Consider the following 23,654-nt stretch of genomic DNA (forward strand, 5'->3'; position numbering starts at 1 on the left):
TTAATTTGTCCCGTCGAGCGGGCTTGACAAGACTGACGTCTGCCCATCACTCACCTGCTAAACGAAGGACTACGGGTTACGCGAGTACTGAGGGCTTAGCAAATAACGTCTGGTAAAGATGTCATATGCTCAAGGATTCGGATATCAAGCAGAGGATAAAGTAAAACTACTGTATGCACATCTAGTGAGATACCCCCAACAAAAGGTAAGAGAAGACATTGACATCATGTCCTTAGCCTCGAACCCAACTAACTAGTGGGAGTGGAGGAGCGAAGGATCGAGGGAGGGTGGCATCGCGTCGCAGAAGGCGCATTAGATGCATGTATCGAACCGTGTAAAACCCCTAAAATCACAGCAAAGTAAATTAATTCCCCACTGGCTCGCAGGAGCGTGATCGACGTCATGCTACAGCGTGTGGTGCACGAGATGACATAACTATGCATGCCAGATTGGAAGAGAATCAGTGGGGAATTTAATCTAAGCCTATGCGCAAATGCATTATTACGCTAGAGGACACTGCAATAAGTATAGGGTGTGGAGATCTGTGGCAAGCGATGATGCTAGTACGACGGGGGTGGGAGGATACTGGGGATCAATTAAGTCACTTTAGGCTTTCTTTTGAATTAACGGATGCAAAAAGCGCCTAGTGTACATTTCATTTTTGCATGCTGTCATAGCTAGGAATAACTCCGAGTCAAATGTTCGTCGTATCGTACACGCTAAAGCAAACGGAAAAATCGGCATCTTACCATGCCCAGGACACATGATAGCCAAAAGGAAAGAAGCGACGGTCGTGAAAGGAATGCCCCAAGACGGATCTACTCCCATCATATAACGAGCCACTTGTCAGTGACCGCTTTTGCACTGTGGAGATCACCGCTCAGAGCGTGAAGGTTCTGTAGTGCAAAGGCGGCGTCGCGCGAGAAATCCTCGATATAAGTTTGCGATGGCCCGGTTCCGTCGCTCATAACTGCGTCTTCACCACTCTCCTGTTGGTGCTGTTCTCGCTGGATCTGCTCGCCTAGCACCAGCACCAGCTTATATGCCTCGATGGCTAGATGGACCAGGCTGAGGGCGTGGTAGACACGGGCGAAGTTGAATTCCATCTCCTGGCGCTCCTGCAGCAGAGTCCCCGGTTTCTCGCGGACGAGGCGGTATTCATGCATGAAGGAGAGGCCTTGCATGATCAAGTAGTGGCGGTTCTCGGACTGTCGTTTGAGGGCGTGGTGGATGTAGCAGAGGCTGATGGAAAGCAAAACAGCTGGGTTTTGGTCGTCCAGCGCATATGCTCGGAAGAAGTAATTTAGAGCTGGGTAGAAACTGTTCCCCGAATAGAGGATATGGCCATAGAGCACGAGAAGGGCGATGTCTAGTTCTTTGGCAGGGATCGGTTCGCCGAACTCGTCCTTGGTCGAGAGAGCTGCGCGCTCTTTCCAGATGGAGGGCCGTGATGGCTGAGGTCGGGAGACGTCGGGCAGAGTAAAGTCCATCGCTTTGATCTGGCGGAGCATGAATTTCATGTTTGGAGAGGAATGGAAGAGTGACCGATGAGGGTCGCCGGATAAGTGGCTCAGCATGGAGAAGAGTCGATAGGTGTCTGTGACGAACTGGTACTCCTTGATGAACCAGCGTGCCTCGTTGGAAAGGGCTTCTTCATCTTGAGCCCGGAGCGCACATGTAAACCAGCAAATATGTATCAATCGGGTTTTGGGCTGGCTGTGCAACCAGACACTGGCCATGGCCGCACCATTCAATGCTTCATACGCTTCCTCCGACTCGCCCTGCTCCGTTGAAAGCAGGCCATATTGAAGAAAGATGTCAAGCCAGTCGTCAAAGGAAATGCCGTGGTAGTCATTCGGGATGGCCCCCAGCAAGGACTCATCGGTCACCTCGCCAAGTGATTCTTGAAGACGACCGGCCATCTCTTGCATTTCGTCCATCATGATCCTGCTCTTGGATTTTCCTTTCTTGTGCGCATCGACCGAATATCCCTGGAAGGTAATGCTGCGAAGCATGGGGTAGAAGATTCGGTTGGATCGGAAATCGCGCAGCAGAGCGTCAGCAATATCGAGCCAGTCCTCGATGGCTTCTGCCGCACCCTCCTTTATCCGAGGCTCGAGTTGCTGCATCTTCGAATATAGGAACTGAATATCTTCTGTCCGGCTACCTTCTCCCAGTCCCGCTTGCCCCCTACCGGCTGTCAATGTTGTCAACGTTGTCGATGGAGGTCTGAGCCCAGGTGTTTTCAGAGCTTCTCCGGCTTCCGCCATCCTAAACTCCATGGCCAGTTGCTCAAGCCGAGTGTCTTTCCTCTTTCGTCGGGTTCTGGATTCTTGTCGACCGATCAACACTGCCTCGTTGACGTACTTGAAGGCCTGCTCGCTCATGCCGAGGCTTTCGTAGAGCTTTGCGAGTTGTACTCGTGACTCCATGTTGGCAGTGTCATTCCCGGCGACTATGAGATAGTAGTGTTCTGCATCCTCTACTTTGCCCAAATCCATGCAGCACCCTGCCATGGCCATGAAGTAACCAACATCCGCGTACTCCGTGGTCTGCTGGATTGGAGCGTAGTATCTAAGCGCTTCCTCTAACACGCCTGTTTCTTTCAGGGCATCGGCAACTTCTCGGAAAAGATCACCATAGTCATAGATCCGGGCTCCTTCAGATGTATCTTCCGGATTCAACCACTCGAAATGATGCTGCAATCCACCTTGTTAGAAACTATCGCTCTTCAGGAGCGGGAGATCTACTTACCAATGCCTCGTCTTGATGCTGATCGCCCATCTTCAAGCGGAAAAGACCCATTTTGATCCGGAGTTCAAGCGGAAGTCCCAGTCCATAGCTCTCCAGCGGCCATTGTCCGGGGATATAGCCATCGGTCTTGATGCGGCGAGGGGAATCATCGAAATCCCATTCGCGATCGTCTTCATCAAAATCCTCCCACATAGTATCATCCTTGCGGCCCAACAGCCATCGTGAGAGCCCTTTGAGGGCTGTCAATCCCTCTTCGTGCTGGTTCAAGTAACTGTAAAGCTCGACATAGATATTGGCATCGGACCAACCGAAATCGAGAGTTTCATCTGGACTGCGCGACATGAAATATTCGATGCTGTCCGCATAATGATCCACCGCCTTTTTAACATCATCTAGATCGATGTATGTCTCGGCAAGATGTCGGAGTGCCCGAGCGTTGTGAGGACGTTCCTTGAGAATGCGCTCGTATTCGCCAGCCGCCCGGCCATTGTATCCCAGTTCACGGTAGACTGCAGCTCGCTGGAACCGGATGTTATAGTTCCTGGGTTCAATGTCGATCACACGGCTGTAGCAGTAGATGACGTCGTTCAAGACACTTTTGCGATTCTCCCCAACGCGTTCCATAATGAGTCGAGCAACCTTGGCCCAGACGGTTGGATCTTTCGGTCGCGTGTGGGCTCCGCTGAACAGAGCCGTCAAGGCCTTGTCTTTCTGGCCCTGGGCGAGAAAGATCTCCGACAGAAGTGAGTGGGCAGCAAACATCTCAGGATTGATCAGAATTGCTCGTTTCACCAGGTCAATGGCTCTTTCGTAGTCTCCGTCAATGAAGGCCGAGGTGGCTTCTGAATGAAGCATCTTGAATTCCGGACTGGGCTCGATCGGCCTGCGCGGCCCTCTTCTGATGCCTTTTCCACCGCGAGCGCCATAACGGCCCGAGAAACGCCCTCCGCCACGGCGTCGGCGACGTCTGGCAACTGAATCATCGTCGTCGTCATCTTCCGCCGGTTCATCTTCATCCTCTGCACTGGTGCTTTGGTCCTCCGCGTAGACATAGTCCGAATCGTCGGTCACGTCTTCGGCATTGAGATATGTCTGTTCTTCATCTGAGAGGGCTTCCTCATTGGCGTCATCGTCTTCAGAGTAAGCGGGGCCAGCCTCCTCCGACGCGTTCTGCGCAAACAGATCTCGATACAAACGTGGATCAATCACCGAGGTATGGACATCTCCCGCTGCAGACGGTTGGTTGCCTTGCCACGGATACTGCACGGTCTCATCGATGTCCGGGTAGACCGAGTCCTCCGGGGGGAGGTTCCCTCCATATACAAGTCCGAGTCTGCCATAGTTGGTGCGGGAATGGCTGCTCGGCTAGGCCATGCCCGGGAAGCCGATGCGACGTTGAAGCACCGAGATGGGGGAATTATTTCACGGGCGCCCAAATGCAAGAAACATACAACATGAGGTTGCAAACCCGTCCGTTGCCATATTCGATGTGATGATTGAGGTTGAGGAATGGATGGCCATTCCAGGCCCAGAGCGGGCGGTAGAACCAACCCCGTGATCTCGCGGCCTGAAACAGAAAAAGCCTCTTCTTTCTTTCCCTCATCAAAACTTCTTCTTTCCTCTTCACTCCCCAACACCCCTCCACATCCCTCCCTCCCTTTCCCCATCACTCTTCTTCCATTTCTTCTTCTTCTTCCCTTCTCTTGATTGATTGATGCCTGGGACCAGTGGCTTGCTGTGTTTGACACACTAGTGCTTCTGCTCCTGGCATCCTTTCTGTCGTTTTCTACTCCCACACTAATCGAACTCCCCTCCCTCGACCTTGTCGAGGTACAGCCACTGGCCTGGACTGTGCCTTGTCTTGTCTTGCTTGGACGGTTCTGTTCTATCGTTACGCAAACTCAGCAGGCGCTGCAGGTGTTTTGCAGTAATCATTCCCCACTCTGTATTTACTATTCGCCCAAATAAACCATGTCCAACCACATCGGCAACCGCAACAGCACCCCGGAGGCTGGAAATTCCACGCTGCGTCCCCCGTCGTCCTCCCGCAACCTCGGATCGCATCAGCTGCGAGCCTCAGCAGACATGTCGGGATTCCCTGCACCGCTGTCGGCCCGCAGCATTCGTCCTTCGTCCGAAGTCTTCTTCAACCAACCGTCTCAAGGTCAAAACTCGACGGAGGATGCTTTGGACCGTGCAGCTCAGCAGTGGCTGGCAGATATCGACCAGTATGAGACAACTCTGGAGGAGATGGCGGCTGCCACGCTCGATCAGGACTTCAAGGATGAACTCAGTGCCATCGAGCAGTGGTTCCGTGTCTTGAGTGAGGCTGAACGCACTGCGGCTCTGTATGCTTTGCTTCAGCAGACTACGCAGGTGCAGATTCGGTTCTTCATCCAGGTCCTGCAGCAGATGTCCCAGGGTCACCCGATGTCTGGGCTGCTTTCCCCTGCCAACTTTGGCGAGCGGGGTATGTTCCTCCTGTGTAAATCTGTGTGCTTGTACATAGCTAATACGTCTCTACAGATGCCATGTCCAGCCGTCTGAGCGACGCCATGTCGAAACTGGATACTTCTCGCAATTCCTTGGTCCGGCCCCCGCCGTCTCCAGGCGCGAAGCGCAATTCGGCCCTCGACTCGTCCACCATCAATGCCATGTTTCCAGATGCCGCCGCGGCGATTGCGAAGAAAAAGGCCGAGTTCACCCAGCAGACGGGCAACGCACCTCCCTCCAACCGCAATAGCGCAGTCTTCGGAGAGCGTACGTCCTTCGTGGCACCGACCATCTCCGCTCCTGACAACAATTCAGACAACTTGGGCCAGCCGCCGGCGTCGCCATGGACCCAGCGCGGGTTTTCAGACCAACAGCCCCCCATTGCTCGGCCCAAATCTTCCTCGGGACAGCAGCCTATGGGTCAATTTAGCCAGCCCTCAGGCATGCGGTCTCCTCTTCCGCAGACTGCTAACATTCCCGCTCCTGATATCGAGCCACCCATGCTCTCGCCATACAATGTTGGGAACCACAGCTGGGCGTCTATGACCAACACTCCCATGACTGCTACGTTCGGGCAACAGCAGCAAAACCAACAGAATCAAAACAACACGCAGGCGGACATGGTGGCCAACGCGACGGCAATGAAACTGGCAGCCCTTTCGACGGTGAACAACCGGATCGCTCTTGATGATGCGCGCAAGTACCGCCGGTCCCGCTCGAACGATGGCCATGGTAGGAATTCGAACGCCAACCCCGCCTATTCCCAGGGCCTGGCTAGCCCAGGTCTTCCTGGTCAGAATTTGGTTGCAGGTCAGCTTTTGAATGCACAGCAGCTGGCAGCTTTGCAGGCTCAACAACAGGCCGCCATGGCGGGTCGGCGTTCTCGCCCTACGTCTCCCGGCATTGCTATGCAAGGCGGTGGTCTGGGTGCGATGAGCTTTACCTCGCCCCAGAACAATGGATTCTTGGCCGCATATGATCCGAACAACCCACTGATGGGCAACGGCCTGGGTTCTCTGGGCATGGGTCAGTTCGGTCTCGGCGGTGAGGGATACCTGTCCGACCACTCGGAGGTGGCGCGTGGCCGCTCCCCGCGTGGTCGTCGTGGTAGCTCGAAGCCGCCAGAGGATCCCACGGACCCGGCCCTTTTGAAGGACATCCCCGGCTGGCTGCGGTCCCTTCGGCTGCACAAGTACACGGACAATCTGAAGGACCTCAAGTGGACCGAACTGGTCGCATTGGATGACAAGGCCTTGGAGGATCGCGGTGTCAACGCACTTGGTGCACGGAACAAGATGCTGAAGGTGAGTCCTAATTCGTCAATCGAGCCATTCCTTTACTAACATCGGTTCAGGTCTTCGAGCAAGTCAGGGAAGCCCAGGCGGATGGCAAGCTCGACAACCTTTCTTGATTGGCCTTGTGTTGCATCGCAATGATCCAGCGAAACATTTTTTCTATCTTTCTTTACCATCATCACCGTTTTTATCTTTTTCTGTAGTTGTGTGATCTTTTCTTTTGGATGTGCCACCGGCAGGCAAGTGGCTGTGGATTCGTTCGGGGATGTATCAAACGCCGTCATGTCAGGAAACGGATTTCATGAAGGGGAATCGTCGCATACTTAATTGAATCGTAGATATTTTTCGATCTTCCTCCATAGTTCTTCCCTGGTGGTCCGTGCGCCTTCCAGAAACTCAGGCCAACTCCCGCTCTTCACTCACGCACTTCACTTCTCCCATCATCTTCACGTCCTCTCGACTCCCACCACCTCATCCAAGACTTGCGCGGGTCAAGATAACGACTACAAGATGGCACCCACGAAGCAGGAGCTGTCCCTGCTCATCAATCCGCTGGTGCCGGAGAGCGTCCAGCACAATACCCGGGTATGTCTACGACGCCTTCACCCCCTCTACCATTCTACCCCCTAACTACCCCCTATGCTCTGTATTCGCACAAAAGAAACCCCCATCCAAGCCACAATTAATTCAACTAAAATCCACCTCACTAACCTCCCGCTAAACAGGTCCTCTCGACCCTGCACTCCCTAACCTCCTTCCTCCTGGGCCTGTCAGCTGGGATCCTCGCCCTGCAATCCAGCTCAGGCTTCCTCTTCTACGGTCTCGGCACGGTCCTCGTCTCGGGATTCTTCCATCTCCTTCTGATCCACCGCTCTGGCGGCGCGGGTGCGGGTGCGTTCTTCCCCGGCAGCAATAACGGCGAGATTGACGGCGTGGTCGAGATGGACCCGAAGAGCCAGCGTGTGCGCATGCAGTTGGCGTCGAAGCCTGGTCAGCTTATAAGGAGGAGTGGTGCTTGGAGGGATGTTTGGTTTGGGGGTGGTGTTTTCTCTGAGGCCCTTAGTGGGTTTGTCCTCGGGTGGGCGGGTGTTGGTGGTGTTTTGAGGTGATCTCTTCTTCTCTTCTCTTCGAAGAGAGAGTGTGTGATTATAGATATTATTGGTCGAGATTTAGGATGTGACTAGAACTGTCATCCCTCTCTACCCATCGTATTGGCATTTCTGGAGTTGTCTCAAGACAAACCCTAGTTGCTACACTACGGACTACTAGGTACTACGGATGAAAATGTACAAGATCAAATCAACCCAATTCATGCATGAATTGAAACCACGACTTTCTATATACACCAGACTTCAAAAGGGTATCCTTAGAATTGGCCCAAGCATAGTGTAGCCGAACCAGCAAGTAAACCGACCATAAAAGTAGACAATATAACGCCGAGAAGAGAGAACAGTCGTGATATAGATGATCACACCGTGAGAGAAAAAAAGAGATTAACAAGTCATATCAGGGGATATCAGATCGAGCGAAACCCTCCAGACCAGGGAGGATAACTATAGCGCGATTGGATGCAAAAGAGAAGAGAGGAATCAACCGATGTGCGGGATCGTGTCGGAGGAGTTGGCCACAGCACTTTGCAGAGCGCTGGTCAAGTCGATGTGGAAGAACGGCCGGTTCATGCCCTGGATGAGGGCCATCTTGCGACGGGAGCGGTAGGCCTTGCTGTCCGTCAGGTCGCGCTTGAAGTGGTCCTCGGAGCTGATGTCGCTGTTCTCGGCGCTGGCCGACGAGGCCTCGGTGACCTGGGTCGTGCTCTCTTGCTCGGAGGTGGCCTTGATGCCCGCCTCGATGTCCTCGGATTGGCGGTGTGCGTGTAGCTGTTCGGCGCGCTCGCGCTCATTGTTCATGATCTCCGCGTGCGCCGCGGCTGACCCGCTGCCTTCGATCTCGGCCACGCTGAAGATAGGCTTCCACCGGTGGAAGCCCTCGTTCGAGGTTGGGGTTGGGTATCCGAAGCCTGCGGCGGCCAGAGCGCGCTTCGTCCACCGGTTGTTGATGTGGGCAAAGTGCCACTGCACGGTGCGCGGCGTGGTATATAGATCAAGCTGGTTGCGCACGTCGATCAGGTTCTGGATCGAGGTTGTGTCCACGTTGTTCACGGACGAGAAGTCGAGGATGATGGCTTGCAGAAGCGGCAGGTGCTGCTCGCTGGATTCGTCCTGGCCGGCCCTCGGGCCCGGGTCGTTCCACGGCCGGTCGCCGTTGCGCGAGTACGCGTGCAGGTTCGTGCGGCGGGTGTGCCGGAAGACGGTCTGCACCAGGTTATCCGTGTAGTGGTTGGCGTTGGGGTAGTTGAAGCCTTCGGAGAAACGGTAGATGAAGATGCCAGGGTACGGCTGCTCCACGTCGACATCCGGGTTGGAGCCATCGGTGTGGTTGATGGGGAGGAAGATGGACCGGTGAAGGCGGTCCTCATCCTCATCCTCGGCCGGGGCCTTGGTGGCTCCGAACGAGCCGTACTTGCCGTCGCCATCCAGGAGATGGTCGCCAACCACGGAGTGGATGGTCACCTTGCCCAGGAAGTGGCCGCGGGCCTTAGCCACGCGGAAAAGCAGCACGGCCACGGAGACACAGATCGTGCAGTAGATACCGTCTTCAATCGAGGTGAACATCGTCACGAGCACACCAATGAAGAAGATCAGGCAGTCCAGTGGTGCCACGCGCCAGAACTGGTAGACAGTGTTGGGCGGCGTGATCAGGTCACCGACGGCGTGAATGATGACACCAGCGAGGGATGCCTTGGGGATGTAGAAGAAGAGCGCGGGCAGGGCGTAGATGGCCAACAAGACAACGATCGACGTAATCACACCTGCCAACGGGGTACGTACTCCGGCCTTCGACTTGATGGCAGTACGGGAGAAAGATCCAGTGGCCGGGTAGGCACCCAGGAACGGACCAAGCAGGTTTGTAACACCAATACCGACAAACTCCTGCGAGGGGTTGATGGTATAGTTGTTGACACGGCCAAAAGACTTGGAGATAGCGATGTGTTCGATCAAAAGCACAATCACGGCAGCGGGCAGCTGGCCGCCAAAGGCAGCGATGACCTTCGACTCGAGCTTAGGCACAGCGGCATTCTGGAAGCCGCGAGGAACGTGGCCTAGAAGCGAAAAGGCCGGGTTGTCCTTGCGATGCAGATTGACCGCAGCACTAATCATGGTGTAAAATAGAATCACAAACACCGTCCGCAGGGTAGACGCGAAGAAGAATATCCTGGCCCGGTGAGGCATCTTCTTCGCGGCGTACATGCAACCCGAACGGATGGCGTACAGCATCACCATCGCAGTCACGCCCATGGCCGCATCGATTGTGGAAGTGGGCAGATATTTGAGAGTGTTGATGATAATTAGGTACGTCGAGCCTCGGGTAGAGAAGTTCGCCGTCTCGCCGAGCATGGTCGGCACCTGTCCAGAGCAGATATTCAGAGCCGATCCCGTCATGAACGCCGAAATGGCGGGAAGCGGGATGAAGTCCACAATGAAACCCAGTCGGATCAGACCCATGAAACAGACGATGCCACCGCAGATGACGGCTAACGCGGACGCGACCACATGTGGAGGGACCTCGGGATACTTCGCGGTGACCTGGGTGACAATATCCCCCGTCAAGGTAGACATGACAGCGACGGGTCCAATTGTGATATCTTTGGAGGTCGCAAAGAACCAGTACACCAGCACCCCCATGAACGAGGAGTAGAGACCGAACTGCACTTCCAGTTTCGCCAGTTGCGCGTACGCCATACCTTGCGGCACGACCACAGCTCCAACAGTGATACCTATCAACGGGGTTAGCCATTTCCTTTTTGCCACTCTCTTCACGGGTGTTCACTTACCGGCCACCAGGTCACCGAACAACCATTGCAAGTTATACCGACGGATCCAAGTCAAAAATGGGAAGAGGTTGAGGAAATATTGGCCGATATCCTGGAACGACGGGGTATGCTCCTGCAACCATTCGGTGGTGGTCGGTTCGGGTTCGTTGTACGAGTAGGTGTCCACGGTGCCGACGGAAAAGGTCGACTCGCCGCGGGTGACGGTGTCGCCGGTGGCACCTAGAGGGTCTCTGTAGGGCAGCTTGATGCCCAGGCCCTTGGCCACGACCTGGCCGAACTTGACGTTCTTCTCGGTCTTCTCGACTGCCATGGTTGCTGTATCGCAGATGAACAGCCGGGTTCAAAAATGCGATACCCACGGACGTGAGGAAATGAGTCGGGAACAAGGTGACACGGGGAAAAAGTGTCCAGAGGTAGCTTGAGTATATAAACGAATGACAAAGCTAACAGGAGTTAAACCACACAGTCCATTGCGGTCACTATGACAGGTGGATTAGGCGGTGTTGGGTTGCGGCGGAGTGCGTGATCGGGAGCTAAATGGCGTGATATCGAAAAAGGCACCCCGGATTCCACTTGGCGCAGGAGGATTAGCGTAGTAGGCGCACTCAGAACGAGTTGGAGAGTGGACAGTGTGAAGCAGTGCCCCAAGAACAAGAAATAATGGTTGGTGAGAATGCAATATAGGAGGGACGATGCAACGGCGGCAGATGCAGACAGTTAAAGGGGAATTGACCAGATAATTTTCGCAGCGAAGACGACCCGTGAGGCCCACCGAAGATCTCTCAAGAGCCGATCCCTGAGAGAAGTTCAGGAGTGGAACCCAGTCTGGCCGCCTTGGAGACGATGACGACGGGCCGTGGAGCAGAGGACCGGTGGTTAGTCGGGTCGTTTCGTGTGTGACCCCATCTGATAGGTGCGAAGGATCGTCTCGCCCGGATGCTGCTTCCCTCGCCCCCTATCGCTGGACTCGCTCGTTTTCTCTCACCCTGTTCTTTTTTTCCCATCTGATTTTCATCGAAATCAGCCTCGTGGAGGCTGACTAAGGGCGGGTGCCAAGTCTGGCCTGAGCCAATCGCAATTCTCCGCCCTCCACCGCCCCAGAATACGAGCCAATCGCATGCCGCCCTGAACACGCCATCGCTGTGGCGGATGGTGAAAGCAGTTCCACGTTTGACATGTTGCGTTTTGGTGGTTGGCTCATTTGCCTCTTGTCCTGCTTTTCCAGGGCCGTTGCCTCACAAGGATGACATTGGGCCATTCCGTGGAAATGGTCTTGGCAGGGCAGGCGGATTTGGGGTGTGAAGAATTGCTGCTCACAGTATTCCGACGATCGGCGAAGTAGTACGAAGTATATCCTTGAAGGACGAGCATGTAGTACGCTTGGCCAGTGCGTCTTGCAGGAGGGCCACCAACGCCATCCAGATCCAAATCACGTCATCGAGCTTATTCGTCGCTCCATCCCCACTCGACCCTCATGCTCCTCCCACGAGGCCATGCTGTCAGGAATGGATTGTTTTGTTTGTCATCACGCACGCGGTTGATATTCCCGCTGGTCGAGAGTCGAAATGAAGGGCCGGGTGATGTCTCCGCTGCGGCCCTGACACTCACCTTGTGGGAAGTTGCTTCAGCTCAACTTAGGCTTTTTCTTTTCTATTTTGATATTCGCCTTCCCGCAGCTCTCTGACGTGATTGAGCTTATATATTTGGCGGCGCCTTCCGCGCTTCATGCGGTACCAGGGCGCAAAATTAAGCGATTCTTTCTTCAGCTTCGCGGACCGTGATGCTATCATCACAGGTGCCGAGAATAGTAATGATGTCTTAGCGAGCTCGTATCCGGTCTCCGTTGGGCGCCAACTGTTGTTGCGTCGATGATGTCAACGCGCTTGGGGGCTGTTTCATGCATGGGATGGCTACACTGGACACAGGGCCTTTGCAGACGTATCTGCATGCCAATGATCGTCATCTGATCCTGCGCGATGACCGAATGCGCCGACGAGGCTCTGTTGACGGCAGATCACCTGACCTGTCCCGCTGATATGTCGAGCAGGTCCACGGGATCCTACGTAGGAGGTCGGATGAGAGTGCCAAAGAGGGTATCTGCAGATCTACAGATTTGATAGATGGACGATTGGGTTCTAATCTTGAGCATCGACCTAAACGAGAATCGTGTGAATTGTGGAGGACATGTCTTGATTGAAGTGTCACACATGAAAGAATCGACTGGCCCCATTAGGGCCAAGTCAAAGACCTTCGTAGTTCGAAACGTGGGAATCCAGATGTTCCAATAGAGTAAACCAGATAGCATGTGGTTAGATTTTATTTACCTAACTCCAACTACAACTTAAAACACTCCTCCGACACCACCAGCTCACCAGTAGACTCATGCAAAAACCTCGCATACACCAGCCGTCCATACCCTGGCCTCTCTGATACAGCAACGACAACATCATTGAACCGCGCCTGCTCAGGAATATCACATGCAGTGACCGCATCCTCTCCTGTTTGATCTCTGGCAGCCTTCTCCTCCAACTTGGCCACCTCCTCCATGAACCGAGCCATTAAGGCTCCCTCCCACATCCCTTCCTGGCACGTAGTACTCTGAAGCAATGAGATAGCTGCACGTCTTATATCTCTGTCACGGCATTTAACAGAAGTTATATACAAGGCTGGAATTATGCCGGACTCCAGGGTGAATGTTAAGCCGGGGAGAGATGGGGATTGCATGTAGGTGGAGGGTGCCACGCCGTCATTGAACTTCTCTGATAGACGGACGATGCGTTTGAAAGTATCAGCAAAACGGTCGCAAGATTGTTCGTATGTGTCGCGAATGGTTGATATTAGGAAGTGCAGGTAGAAATGCTGGATCTCTAGCAAGAGAGTAGGCCGCGCATATGAGTATAACGGGTGTATGGAAAGAGCCTTGAATGCAGATGACCACCGAGCCAGATTTGTAACTAGGTTGTCTTGTTGCTCTTGTAGTGTCGGGTGATGGCATAGGTTCACGGTTCGTGCCCGCGAATGATGCAGACAATGCCGGACAGCGAGGTCCATCTCGGTGAGCTCGTCTCCGATCTCCAACGCTGCTAGGCGGAGTAACTCGCCTCGAAATCGGAAGGCAGCGTTTGCAAGAAGATCAAGAGACTGTTTTGCCTCGGCGACACTCGCGAATGCTTTTGGAATGCCCAACTGGTTGTCGGCAGGGAGGAGAGCAAGGACTGGTGTCTGCTCCCCGAACATGGTAGCCTCATAGTCCAGTCTAGTAAAGACTCTAGCAAGCTGTCCCAGAGGAGTATGCTCTGTCTCAGAACTTAATTCCAGACTGATGCTTCCCTGCCGCGGATCCAGCTTCAAAAATTGCACATGAAGCCCTGACAAGATCCGCAGTCCCGTCCGAAGATGAGCAACTGCTGTCGGTCTGTTTCCCTGGAGCATTTCAAGGCAGATAAACAACAGACACGCGGCTAGAGCAACCACCCCACAGCTGTCGTCGTTTGGTGATCCTGCAAGTCGGCTTCGGAGGTGGTTCAATGACTTCACGTATTGTCTGATCGCGAAGGGGTTTGCAGGCTCAAGGAAATTGCTGCCTGCAAGGAGAGAAGGACACTGGCCTCCGAAGAGCCGGTGCATTGCACCCACTGCCACTGCTGCATGGAGGATGCATGGCTCTCTATGGCTCAGCTGCAGAATGAGTTGCTCCCACACCGATGAAATGAAATATCCCGGAATCTCGCGGGCAGACTGGCGCCGAAAGAAGTCGAAACTGGTACTTTCAGCCACTGAAAGATTAAGTCCATAACTGCCGTTCATGCATAGTATATGATTCTGGTTGCCGAGTCCTTGTGGCTGCAATAGTCTCTTCCCCTTGTATTTCTGAGCAGTCTGACGCGCAGCAACACTGGGCACTTCATAGCCATCACAGACCCGGCCAGTCGAGCAGCACCGCTGACAGACGGGCCGGTCCTCATCACATTTTACTCGCCGAATGCTGTATTAAAGTCAGAATGGTGCCAGATGGGCGGTTTATCCCACGTACCGACAAGTCCGGCAACCAGTGCGCCCTCTTCTTTTCTCAGGGTTTGCCGGCATGGTTTAAGCAAGGACATTCCAGTCACCGTAGCCAACCTCATTTATTATTCAATGCGACCATGTTGCACCCCCGACTCTTTCTCGTTCTCCGTGAACAGAAGCAGTGCCTTGGCAAGGCTGGGGGCCAACCAATCCTCCCACCTCATTCGCCCGTTCGCTAACCAGCTCCTCTCGGCCAATCAAGCGTTTCTTAGTATAGCTTCATAAAAGGTCATCTGGCCTAACTACTACAGAGGCAAGTATTGGGTAGCAAGCGAGTTTGATCAGCGCAGGTGCTAGACAATTGCAACTCATCTACAATATAAATATGACCATAAACCCTTCCTTGAATGAAATAGAACACCAAGTCCAAGTCCGTCCATTCTATCTTAATACCCTACCGAACAATTTACAGCAATGACACCTATCCAAATGATCCACATCCACTACCGTGGCAAATTCCTCTCCCTCCTCGACTCAGACGACGCCACACCGCTGTACACCGTGAAAGTGTGCCGCGAAACACCGCAAATGGAACTCGTGCGGATGAACCGGAGTGCCGCAGCCCAGAACACGAGTCCCCAAATACCGGAACCATGCACTGCATCCTTCAATTACTTGAGCCTAAACGTCTCCCTCAGCATAAGAGGTATACAAGTCCGTCTCAAACGCCACGGCACGTTCTCACGCACTTATGCCTTCGAGAGCACTGCTTCCCCCGGCACGACGATGCTCTGGGAAGCGGATGGTGCGCTGACGGGGGATTTCAAGTTGAGTGATCAGTTTACGGGCCGGGTTGTGGCGAGGTTTCGGAATAGGCTGTTTTCTACCTCGGAAGTTGGGTCGTTGGAAATGATTGGGGAGGTGGAAGAGGTGCTGCAGGAGGAGATTGTTATTAGTTGTTTGGCGGTGCTGGTTATGGTGCAGAGCTTGAATTTGGCGACCATGGTTTTGGTTGGAGGGAGTCCGTAGATGATGAGCAGGGGTGGTTTTAGGGTCGAGTATATATCGGAAACTACGTTTCTTAAAGGAAAGACTAGGTAAATAACCATGCAACAATGCATTTTAAATCAAAATCCACGAAACGTCTATTCAAGTTCATCATCAGTGCAGGTGGAAAAATGAAATCCCATAATGATCGGCGCCGTCCCCGAAAACGAGTAGGACCTTGTTCGAAAGTGCCGTGGTCTCATCTTCGTTGTTCGACGCAGCCAAAGCTCTTTCTTCTCTTCGTCATGGCAACTCCTCTCGTCCGCCCACCCACGCACTCCCGCCATTCTCTCCAGTTCCGGTTCCCATGAAAACAAAAGGCATGAAAAAAAAAAGGAAAAAGGACAAGCCATGGGCAAGAGAGAGAAAGATTACAGGAAATGGGGGAAAAAAGGAAGGGGGAAGAACCGAGAAGAGTAAGTCACCCCCGTATGCCCTTGTCATCTTCCAGATCTTCAAAGCGAACGCCATCACAAAGCAAGGAGATAAGAGATAAAAAAGCGTCAATCGGGGCCAGAAGGCCGCCCGCCCCCTCTCCTCTTCACATGGTATCAAATCATAAGCGAAGTTTTTCTTTTTCATCAGTGGCCTAGCCTCACGACCGCCCCGATTGAATGAATAAGGCTCCTTTACTGAGAGGCGCACTGCACCCGCTCAGCACCCGCAGGAACGTCATCGTCATCCTCATCCATGGCCCCGGCAGCACCGTGGGCGCGGGCCTGGGAGCCTTCGCTGGTGTCGATGTTCTCGAGCTCGAAGTCCTCAACCATAGCATCCGCTGGAGGCTGGGGCTGTTGCTTGCGGGGAGGCAAAACCTGTTCCAGAAGTTCCAGGTTGCGCAGCTGGTCCTTCTCGGGGAACTTCACGTCGAACTTGATGTAGAGGTTGCCGTAGTCGTGGTGGCGGAACGAAGGCATACCCTGGCCGGCAATGACCTTGATCGCATCTAGAAGGCATTAGCATCATCTGCCAAAAAGAAAAATTGTGAGGGAGGTACATACCAGGAACGATAACCTCGCCGGGAGCGATGTTCACGGTCAACCACCGCTCATCGAGGTGCTCAATGTGAATAGTACCGCCGGCAAGCGCGGTAAGCAGATCAATCTCAGCCTGGTAGAAGAGGTCGTCGTTTTTGCGTTGGAATCGCGGGTGAGGCTTCTGCTCGATCTCGAAGACGACATCACCAGGCAGCGAGCCGGGCATCTGATCACCCTCGCCACGGAACTCGATCTTGTGGCCGTCACGCACACCCTTGTCGACATGGACGTGCAGCACCTTGCGCTCGACGGTGGTCTTCTTGCCGTTGCACTTCTTGCAGCGGTCCTTGTCACGGATGTTCTCACCCTCGCCATTGCAGTCCGGGCAGACGGTCTGGAAGCGCTGGATCATGGGGCCCATCTGGCGCATCATCGTCTTCATACCGCTGCCATTGCAACCCGTGCACTCCTTGACCGCGCCCTCCTTGCCGCCACGGCCGTCACAGCCCGGGCAGATGACGGACTTCTGCAGCGCCAATTTCGACACCTTACCCCGGTAGATATCCTCCAGGTTGACCTTGTGCACGTGGTGGATAGTGCGGGCCTTCTTGGGGCCCTGCTCGCGCATTCCACCGCCGAACATGCCGCCAAAAGCACCGCCGCCACCGAAGAACTGCGAGAAGAGGTCCTCGGCGTTCATTCCTCCGGCACCGCCACCGTGCTCCAGGCCTTCCTCGCCATACTGGTCGTAGAGTTGACGCTTCTGCGGGTCGGACAGGATCTCGTAGGCGTGCGACAGCTCCTTAAACTTCTCGGCGGCGTCGGGGTTGTTGGTATTTTTATCTGATGGACAGTTAGTTCGTGTGCAGGTCGGGATGTCCGGCGGGGGAAGGGCACATACCCGGATGAAACTTGAGAGCACCCTTCTTGTAGGCCGACTTCAGTTGGGCATCAGAGGCCGTGGGAGGGACCTTTTAGTTGTTAGCCAGTCTCGTTATGCACTGCCGATTCTCATCAAACCTACCCCCAGGCAATCGTAAAACTTGGTTTCCTTGACCATTGTGAGAGGCGGATCAGGGAGGTCGAAATCACCGCGAGAACAAAAGAGAGGAGCTCGGTCGGAATGATAGGAAAAAGGATCGGGCTCGGAGGAAGAGGACGAGGTGGATAGAGATGCAGGAAGATGGGATGGACGATGGCCACAACAGGAGCAGCCCGAGCGGTCACTTTTTTTCTGCCAGGCACAGGGTGTGGTCACGTAAGATTACCACGCCAGGCACTTTTCGCCTCAGCAAGGTTCGTAGGGAGAATAGGTCACAGATGGAAGGGTCTAAAGTGATGCGTGCGAGGGTCAAATGTTTTCTTATCCAGCCTTTCTCACATAATAATATCTTCCGTCGTTCTATCCGTGTCCACGCTCGCTTGCTTCCACGCGATTCCAGGGCCTTCGATGGCTTTTTCTCCACGCTTCCATCGCTGACTCAGCCCTGCAGGATTGCATTGTTGCTCCCTATTGTTTCGCGACGGAAACTACAGACAGCGAAGGCTCTCCCTCTGAACCAAGGGACGAATCGCCACAGCAAACTGATCCGTCACCGCCTGACCAGATACAGAATTTTCCCTTTCGCCTCTCCTCCGCCACAATGTTTCCAGCCACAGTGATTGAGCTTATCGATAAGCTCGATCCACTCCTAATGGAGGGGCCCGGAACTGACCGATGATGACTCCCTTCAGAGCCCTCAATCTCAATTGCACTTTGACCACATTCCCCAGTCACCATGGATCAGGACCCCGGTTTTATTGCTGCCGTCGAGGAGGCCAAGAAAGGTGCTGCCGAGGGCGGCGTCCCCATCGGCGCCGCGCTGGTCTCCAAGGAGGGAAAGATCCTCGGCCGCGGACATAACATGCGCGTGCAGAAAGGCAGCGCCATTCTTCATGTTTGCACTACAACCCAATGGTGAAGTCCATGGCTAACTGTTTCCTGTCCAGGCTGAGATGGCCGCGTTGGAGAGCTCGGGCCGTTTGCCGGCTTCGGCCTACGAGGGTGCCACCATGTACACCACCCTCTCGCCGTGCGACATGTGCACGGGTGCCTGTGTGCTTTACAAGGTGAAGCGCGTGGTCATTGGCGAGAACCAGAACTTCCAGGGTGGGGAAGAGCTACTGCTGAACCGCGGCAAGGAGCTGGTCGTGCTGGATAACGCCGAGTGCAAGGAGCTCATGGCCAAGTTTATCAAGGAGAAGCCGGAGCTATGGTACGTTTACTGTTTTCTGGGCCGGCCCTGCTATCCGTACTGATATTCATTCCCTGCAGGAACGAGGATATTGCCGTCTAATCTCGCCAAAACTTCGTATATAGTAATCCAATAGATACTTCGGAACCTTTTTTTTGGACAATCCACGTAATTCGAATAGGACCCTTCTGTTTTAGTGCTTCCCCTCTCTATGGACCGGGCTAAGATGCTGTCAATCGATGGATCTCTTCGAAGAAGAACTTCAAGTTCTCCGGGTCGACGAAGGGAGTGACGCCTAGAATGATCAATCAGCACAGAGACAGTGCAAAAACAAAAGGAAACGCACCGTGGCCCAGGTTGGCAATCCATCCTTGCTTGCCCTTCTTGAATCCCTTGACCATGTGCTCAACCGTCGGCGTGATAGCCGCACGACCTCCGTAGAGCACCCCCGGATCGGCATTGCCCTGGAGGGTCACCCGGCCATTGGCAATACGCATGGCCTCCGCAGGGTCGTGAAGCCAGTCCAGACCAACGACGTTGTATCCCGAGTCGCAGAGGTCGTCGAGCGCGTACCATGCGCCCTTGGCAAAGACGGTCATAGGCACGGGCTCCAGCCCCATCTCCTTGAGCCGCTTCGGCAGATTCGCAGAGATATGACGCAAGTAAGGAAGCGAAAATGAGCCGAACGAGCTCGGTGACAGCTCTCCGGCCCACGAGTCAAAGACCTGTACGAGCTGCGCGCCCGCCGCAACCTGAAGCGCCAGGTACTCGACACAGATCTCGGCGATCTTCTGCAGCAGCGCCTGCGACTCTGTCGGATACTGGTAAACCCATTTCTTTGACTGCACGAAGAGCTTGCTTCCGCCCCCTTCCACCATGTAGCACAGCAGCGTCCAGGGTGCGCCGCAAAAGCCGATGAGGGGCACGCGGCCCTGCAGCTTGTACCGAGTGAGCGTGATCGCCTTGTAGACATAATCCAGCTCGGCCTTGACATCCACCTTCTTCGCCATCACTTTCTCGTACTGGCCGTCCGTGGGCGACTGCAGCGGCTCCGGGAAGTGTGGGCCCTTCTTGTCGACCATTTCTACGGTCATGCCCATCGCCTGTGGGATGACTAGGATATCGGAGAAGATGATGGCAGCATCGATGAGCCCCGCGTAGCGATCAATGGGCTGAATTGTCAGCGTCGAGGCGATCTCCGGCGTGCGGCAGCATTCGAAGAAATCCCGGCCACCCTTCGCTTCGTGGTACTCGGGGAGGTAGCGGCCCGCTTGTAAAGTGAGATGATCAGTTCAGTATTCTCTACTGTGAAATGTCCTCTGTGACCCGAGACGAGAGCACTCACCCTGTCGCATCACCCATATCGGCGGCCGTTCAACCTTCTCGCCTGCGATCGTCAGTCAGTCGGGACGGAACCTCGATAAATGATGAGAGCCTAATTACCCCGTGCGGCCCGTAGCAGCAAGTCATTCTTCAGCGGCTCGAATTGTTGCTGCATCGTGGTGTGGCCAGGTATGGTGTGCAGCGGCGGGTTGAAGATGGTGGGATGGACGAAGTGCGATGGAGTTGGGGGAACCGCGGCCCGCGATCAACCGAAAGTCATGGCAGAGCACTCATCGTACTACGTAAGGCCTTCGAATATTACTTAATTACTATTAATGTACAATTATTGATTCAAAGGCTATGCACAGGGGATTGATCCATTATTCGTCCCAAGATCGCTTGCGCAGGTTGCCCAGGCTATACAGCGAACCGGTCAGCTCCTTCTTCTGCTTGTCATCCAGCGCCTCTCCCAGCCCAGTAGTACCCTGCGAGGCGATTTGACCGGCGAGAGGATCATGAGACGGAATCCAATGCAAGCCATCCGCCTGGTTCTCGGCCCGGAGGCATTCAAGAAGCATCTGCGGCGACTCGACGCTCGGCTTCCACGTATCCGTGGAATTCTGCTGATGCACCGTATCAACGGAGACGGCAATCTCTTTGCGCGACTCGATGACAACTAGATCCAACACATTCCCAGAAAGCTGGATGGGGATCTGCTGCTTCAGTGTTCCTTCTTTTTCGAGCGTGAAGCAGAGAAGTTGCGAGGACCTGCTCTCCAAGTCAGATAATTTCATCAAAAAATAGAGAGCTCGCACTTACCCTTCAAGTGCCACCAGAATAGCCCGTAGCGGATCACCCAAGCCCGTTACCTGTGCAAACGAAACTTCCCAGATCCCACGCACAATGACTTCCGTGGCCTCCGACGGGTCAAGCAACGGGACCTTTTGCAGCATCCGTCCCTCAGTCCATTCCCACAACATTAGATAGTTGTCCCCGCCACCTGAGACGAGAAGCTCTGGAGCCCACGAGGGAACAAAGAGCTTGCTGATAAAGGCCGTGTGGCCCAGACAATACTGCTCAATGACGTGCGCTTGTGGAACACCGCGAGACACGCGGATATGTTCATCACGATCCGCAGTCAGGATATAACTCCGCGAAGGGTTTGTCGGAGAAGGAACACAGATCAAATCCGTCAGCAAAGAAACATGGCCCAGGATCACCTGGTGTTCGAAGGCGAGAGCAGTCTTCTCTTCCACTTTCTTTGCTTTCAGCTCAGCCTGGCGCTTCTGTTGCTCCAAGGATTCGAGATTGCGCTTCGTGTGCACGGTGAGCGATGTTGCCGCCGGCTTGTATGGTTTCGCCTCGCTTTGCACCTCCGGCACATAATCCGTGCTGGGAATCAGCGGAAGAGAGTAGGCATCCCCGAACTTGTCAGCGCAAATGATGGTCTTGCCATCTGGAGTCAAAGCTAATGCGCTGGGTCGCTTGGCCATTGTCCTGTGCGGATATGAGAAAGCGTCCAATTTGGAGGGAGAATCCGACCTACCGCGAACTCAATTGCTGCAGTGTTCCATCATCGTCCAGCTGCAGGACACGGATACTCTTGTCCTCTGCCGTGACAGCCACTACGTGCTTTCCGTCGGGAGACACCTTCAAAATGGGGATGGTGGACCACGTCGGCTTATCCGATTTCTCCTCGGCAGACAGTTTTCTCCGTTTCTCAGGCGGCGCCTGATCTCCTGAAGCAGAATTTGCCGAGTCTACATTCTGAGGCCACACATCGAGGCGCTTGCCAGTGGGCGCAGCGTAGGAGTAGATTCTTTGGCCGGCCGAGCCAATGAGGAGATCCGTGGGTTGTCTTTGGACATACTGCAAGCAGTGGAAAGGCTGCTGGAACTGGGCCATGGCGACGTACCACTTCAGTCACTACGGACTCCGTCGCGAACGAGTCTTGTAGATGATCACGTGACCCACTAGCGAGCCACACCGAAAAATGTCAAAATTCACCCGCGCTTTTCCGCCTTTCCTCAACAACCACACACACTTACAATTCACAATTTATACCCTTGCCCTTAAACATCCTATCTTCACTGAAAAATCAAGAAGACATGGGGGGCAAGTCAGCTACCAAGGCCGCTTACTTCGATAAGCTCAAGGCCCTTCTCAATGAGTACCGCACGGTCTTCATTGTCGGTGTCGACAATGTCAGCTCGCAGCAGATGCACGAGATCCGTATGTCCCTCCGTGGAGAGGGTGTTGTCCTGATGGGCAAGAACACTATGGTACGTGAGCTATGGCGCACTTTCGGTCTATCAGTTGCTAATTTGCTTTCCCCTGTCAATAGGTTCGCCGTGCTCTCAAGGGTTTCGTCGCCGAGAACCCCGAGTATGAGCGTCTGATGCCTTTCGTCCGGGGCAATGTCGGTTTCATCTTCACCAACGGTGACCTGAAGCAGGTCAAGGCCAAGATCCTGGCCAACCGTGTCGCCGCCCCCGCCCGTGCCGGTGCCTTCGCTCCCGCCGACGTCTGGATTCCTGCCGGTAACACTGGTATGGAGCCCGGCAAGACCTCTTTCTTCCAGGCCCTCGGTGTCCCCACCAAGATTGCTCGTGGTACCATTGAAATTGTGTCGGACCTGAAGCTCATCGAGGCTGGTCTCAAGGTCGGCCCGTCCGAGGCCACCCTGCTGAACATCCTGAACATCTCGCCCTTCACCTACGGCATGTCCATCGCCCAGGTGTACGACAACGGCCAGACCTTCGGCGCTGATGTTCTCGACATCGACGACGAGCAGCTGCTCAAGTCCTTCACCCAGGCCATCAACACCGTCACCGCCATCTCCCTGGCGACCGGCTACCCCACCGTCCCGGCCACCATGCACTCGATCATCAACGCCTACAAGAAGGTTCTTGCCGTTGCCGTCGAGACCGAGATCAGCTGGCCCGAGATCGAGGATCTCAAGGACCGCATCGCCAACCCCGATGCCTACGCCGCTGCTGCTCCCGCCGCGGCCGCCGCCTCCGGTGGTGCTGCTGCCCCCGCCGCTGCCGCCCCGGCTGAGGAGGAGGAGGAGTCCGACGAGGACATGGGCTTCGGTCTGTTTGACTAAGCGCCTCGCCTCGCGTGACGAACCCGGAATGCCGTGTATTAGATTTTGTCTGACCCAGCCTGAAAATGGCAGGGGAATGAAAATACGACTATTATGGCAATGCTTGTTGTCTTGTTGGCTTCACAGTAGACTCGTATAATGGACCGTAGCCACGCTCCATTATCATGTCACTGCATCAATGGTGAGTTTCTAATTCTATTCTTTGTCTTCCCATCTGCCCAAACACCAACACTTCCCTCCCCGGCGAATGATTAAAAATTTTTAACCCCGAGCAATGGCTCTCCGGAGTCGCGCTGAAGATTAAAAACGCAACAACAACACTCTAATTTTTTGATGACGCCTTGCCTTTCACACCATGATTTTTCTCTGTCTCTTGATGCCTGGTTTGCAAGCAATTGCTAACTATTTCTCAGCAGGTAACTCTACAAATAGTCCATGACCGATGTAGACTCGCTCATTCATATGCCCGTAGACACTTTTGAAAATGGATGGCATGAGATTAGATAAAAATGAAGTTGTTCT

General features: G+C 54.3%; 11 protein-coding genes across 11 annotated transcripts; 5 read left to right on the plus strand and 6 right to left on the minus strand.

The window, feature by feature from the left end:
* Positions 1–827: 827 nt before the first annotated feature.
* On the minus strand, positions 828–4,119 carry N7510_010593 (tetratricopeptide repeat protein; the record flags this gene model as incomplete). Its single annotated transcript, XM_056982518.1, has 2 exons — positions 828–2,699; positions 2,755–4,119. Coding segments are annotated over 2 exons (3,237 nt in total), but the record flags the coding sequence as incomplete, so codon positions are not given.
* Positions 4,120–4,725: 606 nt separating this feature from the next.
* Positions 4,726–6,658, plus strand: N7510_010594 (RNA-binding protein VTS1; the record flags this gene model as incomplete). The annotated part of the gene is made up of 3 exons (XM_056982519.1): positions 4,726–5,224; positions 5,281–6,551; positions 6,602–6,658. The coding sequence occupies 3 exons, from the start codon at positions 4,726–4,728 to the stop codon at positions 6,656–6,658; spliced, it is 1,827 nt and encodes a 608-aa protein (XP_056828013.1).
* Positions 6,659–7,052: 394 nt separating this feature from the next.
* Positions 7,053–7,651, plus strand: N7510_010595 (EMC6 family protein; the record flags this gene model as incomplete). The annotated part of the gene is made up of 2 exons (XM_056982520.1): positions 7,053–7,127; positions 7,268–7,651. The coding sequence occupies 2 exons, from the start codon at positions 7,053–7,055 to the stop codon at positions 7,649–7,651; spliced, it is 459 nt and encodes a 152-aa protein (XP_056828014.1).
* A 480-nt stretch (positions 7,652–8,131) lies between these two features.
* On the minus strand, positions 8,132–10,744 carry N7510_010596 (SLC26/SulP family anion transporter; the record flags this gene model as incomplete). The annotated part of the gene is made up of 2 exons (XM_056982521.1): positions 8,132–10,377; positions 10,435–10,744. The coding sequence occupies 2 exons, from the start codon at positions 10,742–10,744 to the stop codon at positions 8,132–8,134; spliced, it is 2,556 nt and encodes an 851-aa protein (XP_056828015.1).
* A 2,024-nt stretch (positions 10,745–12,768) lies between these two features.
* Positions 12,769–14,520, minus strand: N7510_010597 (Zn(II)2Cys6 transcription factor domain-containing protein; the record flags this gene model as incomplete). The annotated part of the gene is made up of 2 exons (XM_056982522.1): positions 12,769–14,419; positions 14,468–14,520. The coding sequence occupies 2 exons, from the start codon at positions 14,518–14,520 to the stop codon at positions 12,769–12,771; spliced, it is 1,704 nt and encodes a 567-aa protein (XP_056828016.1).
* A 396-nt stretch (positions 14,521–14,916) lies between these two features.
* Positions 14,917–15,471, plus strand: N7510_010598 (uncharacterized protein; the record flags this gene model as incomplete). Its single annotated transcript, XM_056982523.1, has 1 exon — positions 14,917–15,471. One exon carries the CDS (start codon positions 14,917–14,919, stop codon positions 15,469–15,471), a length of 555 nt encoding a protein of 184 aa, XP_056828017.1.
* Positions 15,472–16,118: 647 nt separating this feature from the next.
* N7510_010599 (type I HSP40 co-chaperone YDJ1) lies at positions 16,119–17,526 on the minus strand (the record flags this gene model as incomplete). The annotated part of the gene is made up of 4 exons (XM_056982524.1): positions 16,119–16,435; positions 16,491–17,309; positions 17,368–17,437; positions 17,491–17,526. 4 exons carry the CDS (start codon positions 17,524–17,526, stop codon positions 16,119–16,121), a joined length of 1,242 nt encoding a protein of 413 aa, XP_056828018.1.
* A 718-nt stretch (positions 17,527–18,244) lies between these two features.
* On the plus strand, positions 18,245–18,764 carry N7510_010600 (cytosine deaminase; the record flags this gene model as incomplete). The annotated part of the gene is made up of 2 exons (XM_056982525.1): positions 18,245–18,403; positions 18,456–18,764. The coding sequence occupies 2 exons, from the start codon at positions 18,245–18,247 to the stop codon at positions 18,762–18,764; spliced, it is 468 nt and encodes a 155-aa protein (XP_056828019.1).
* Positions 18,765–18,921: 157 nt separating this feature from the next.
* Positions 18,922–20,198, minus strand: N7510_010601 (uroporphyrinogen decarboxylase HEM12; the record flags this gene model as incomplete). Its single annotated transcript, XM_056982526.1, has 4 exons — positions 18,922–18,995; positions 19,047–19,970; positions 20,046–20,087; positions 20,144–20,198. The coding sequence occupies 4 exons, from the start codon at positions 20,196–20,198 to the stop codon at positions 18,922–18,924; spliced, it is 1,095 nt and encodes a 364-aa protein (XP_056828020.1).
* A 205-nt stretch (positions 20,199–20,403) lies between these two features.
* On the minus strand, positions 20,404–21,928 carry trm82 (putative tRNA methyltransferase; the record flags this gene model as incomplete). The annotated part of the gene is made up of 3 exons (XM_056982527.1): positions 20,404–20,791; positions 20,843–21,520; positions 21,570–21,928. The coding sequence occupies 3 exons, from the start codon at positions 21,926–21,928 to the stop codon at positions 20,404–20,406; spliced, it is 1,425 nt and encodes a 474-aa protein (XP_056828021.1).
* Positions 21,929–22,131: 203 nt separating this feature from the next.
* On the plus strand, positions 22,132–23,132 carry N7510_010603 (60S ribosomal protein uL10; the record flags this gene model as incomplete). Its single annotated transcript, XM_056982528.1, has 2 exons — positions 22,132–22,305; positions 22,368–23,132. The coding sequence occupies 2 exons, from the start codon at positions 22,132–22,134 to the stop codon at positions 23,130–23,132; spliced, it is 939 nt and encodes a 312-aa protein (XP_056828022.1).
* Positions 23,133–23,654: the final 522 nt, after the last annotated feature.

This window comes from Penicillium lagena, assembly GCF_028827675.1.
Source record: "Penicillium lagena strain IBT 129212 chromosome Unknown utg000008l_segment0_segment0, whole genome shotgun sequence".
Classification (NCBI taxonomy): domain Eukaryota; kingdom Fungi; phylum Ascomycota; class Eurotiomycetes; order Eurotiales; family Aspergillaceae; genus Penicillium; species Penicillium lagena.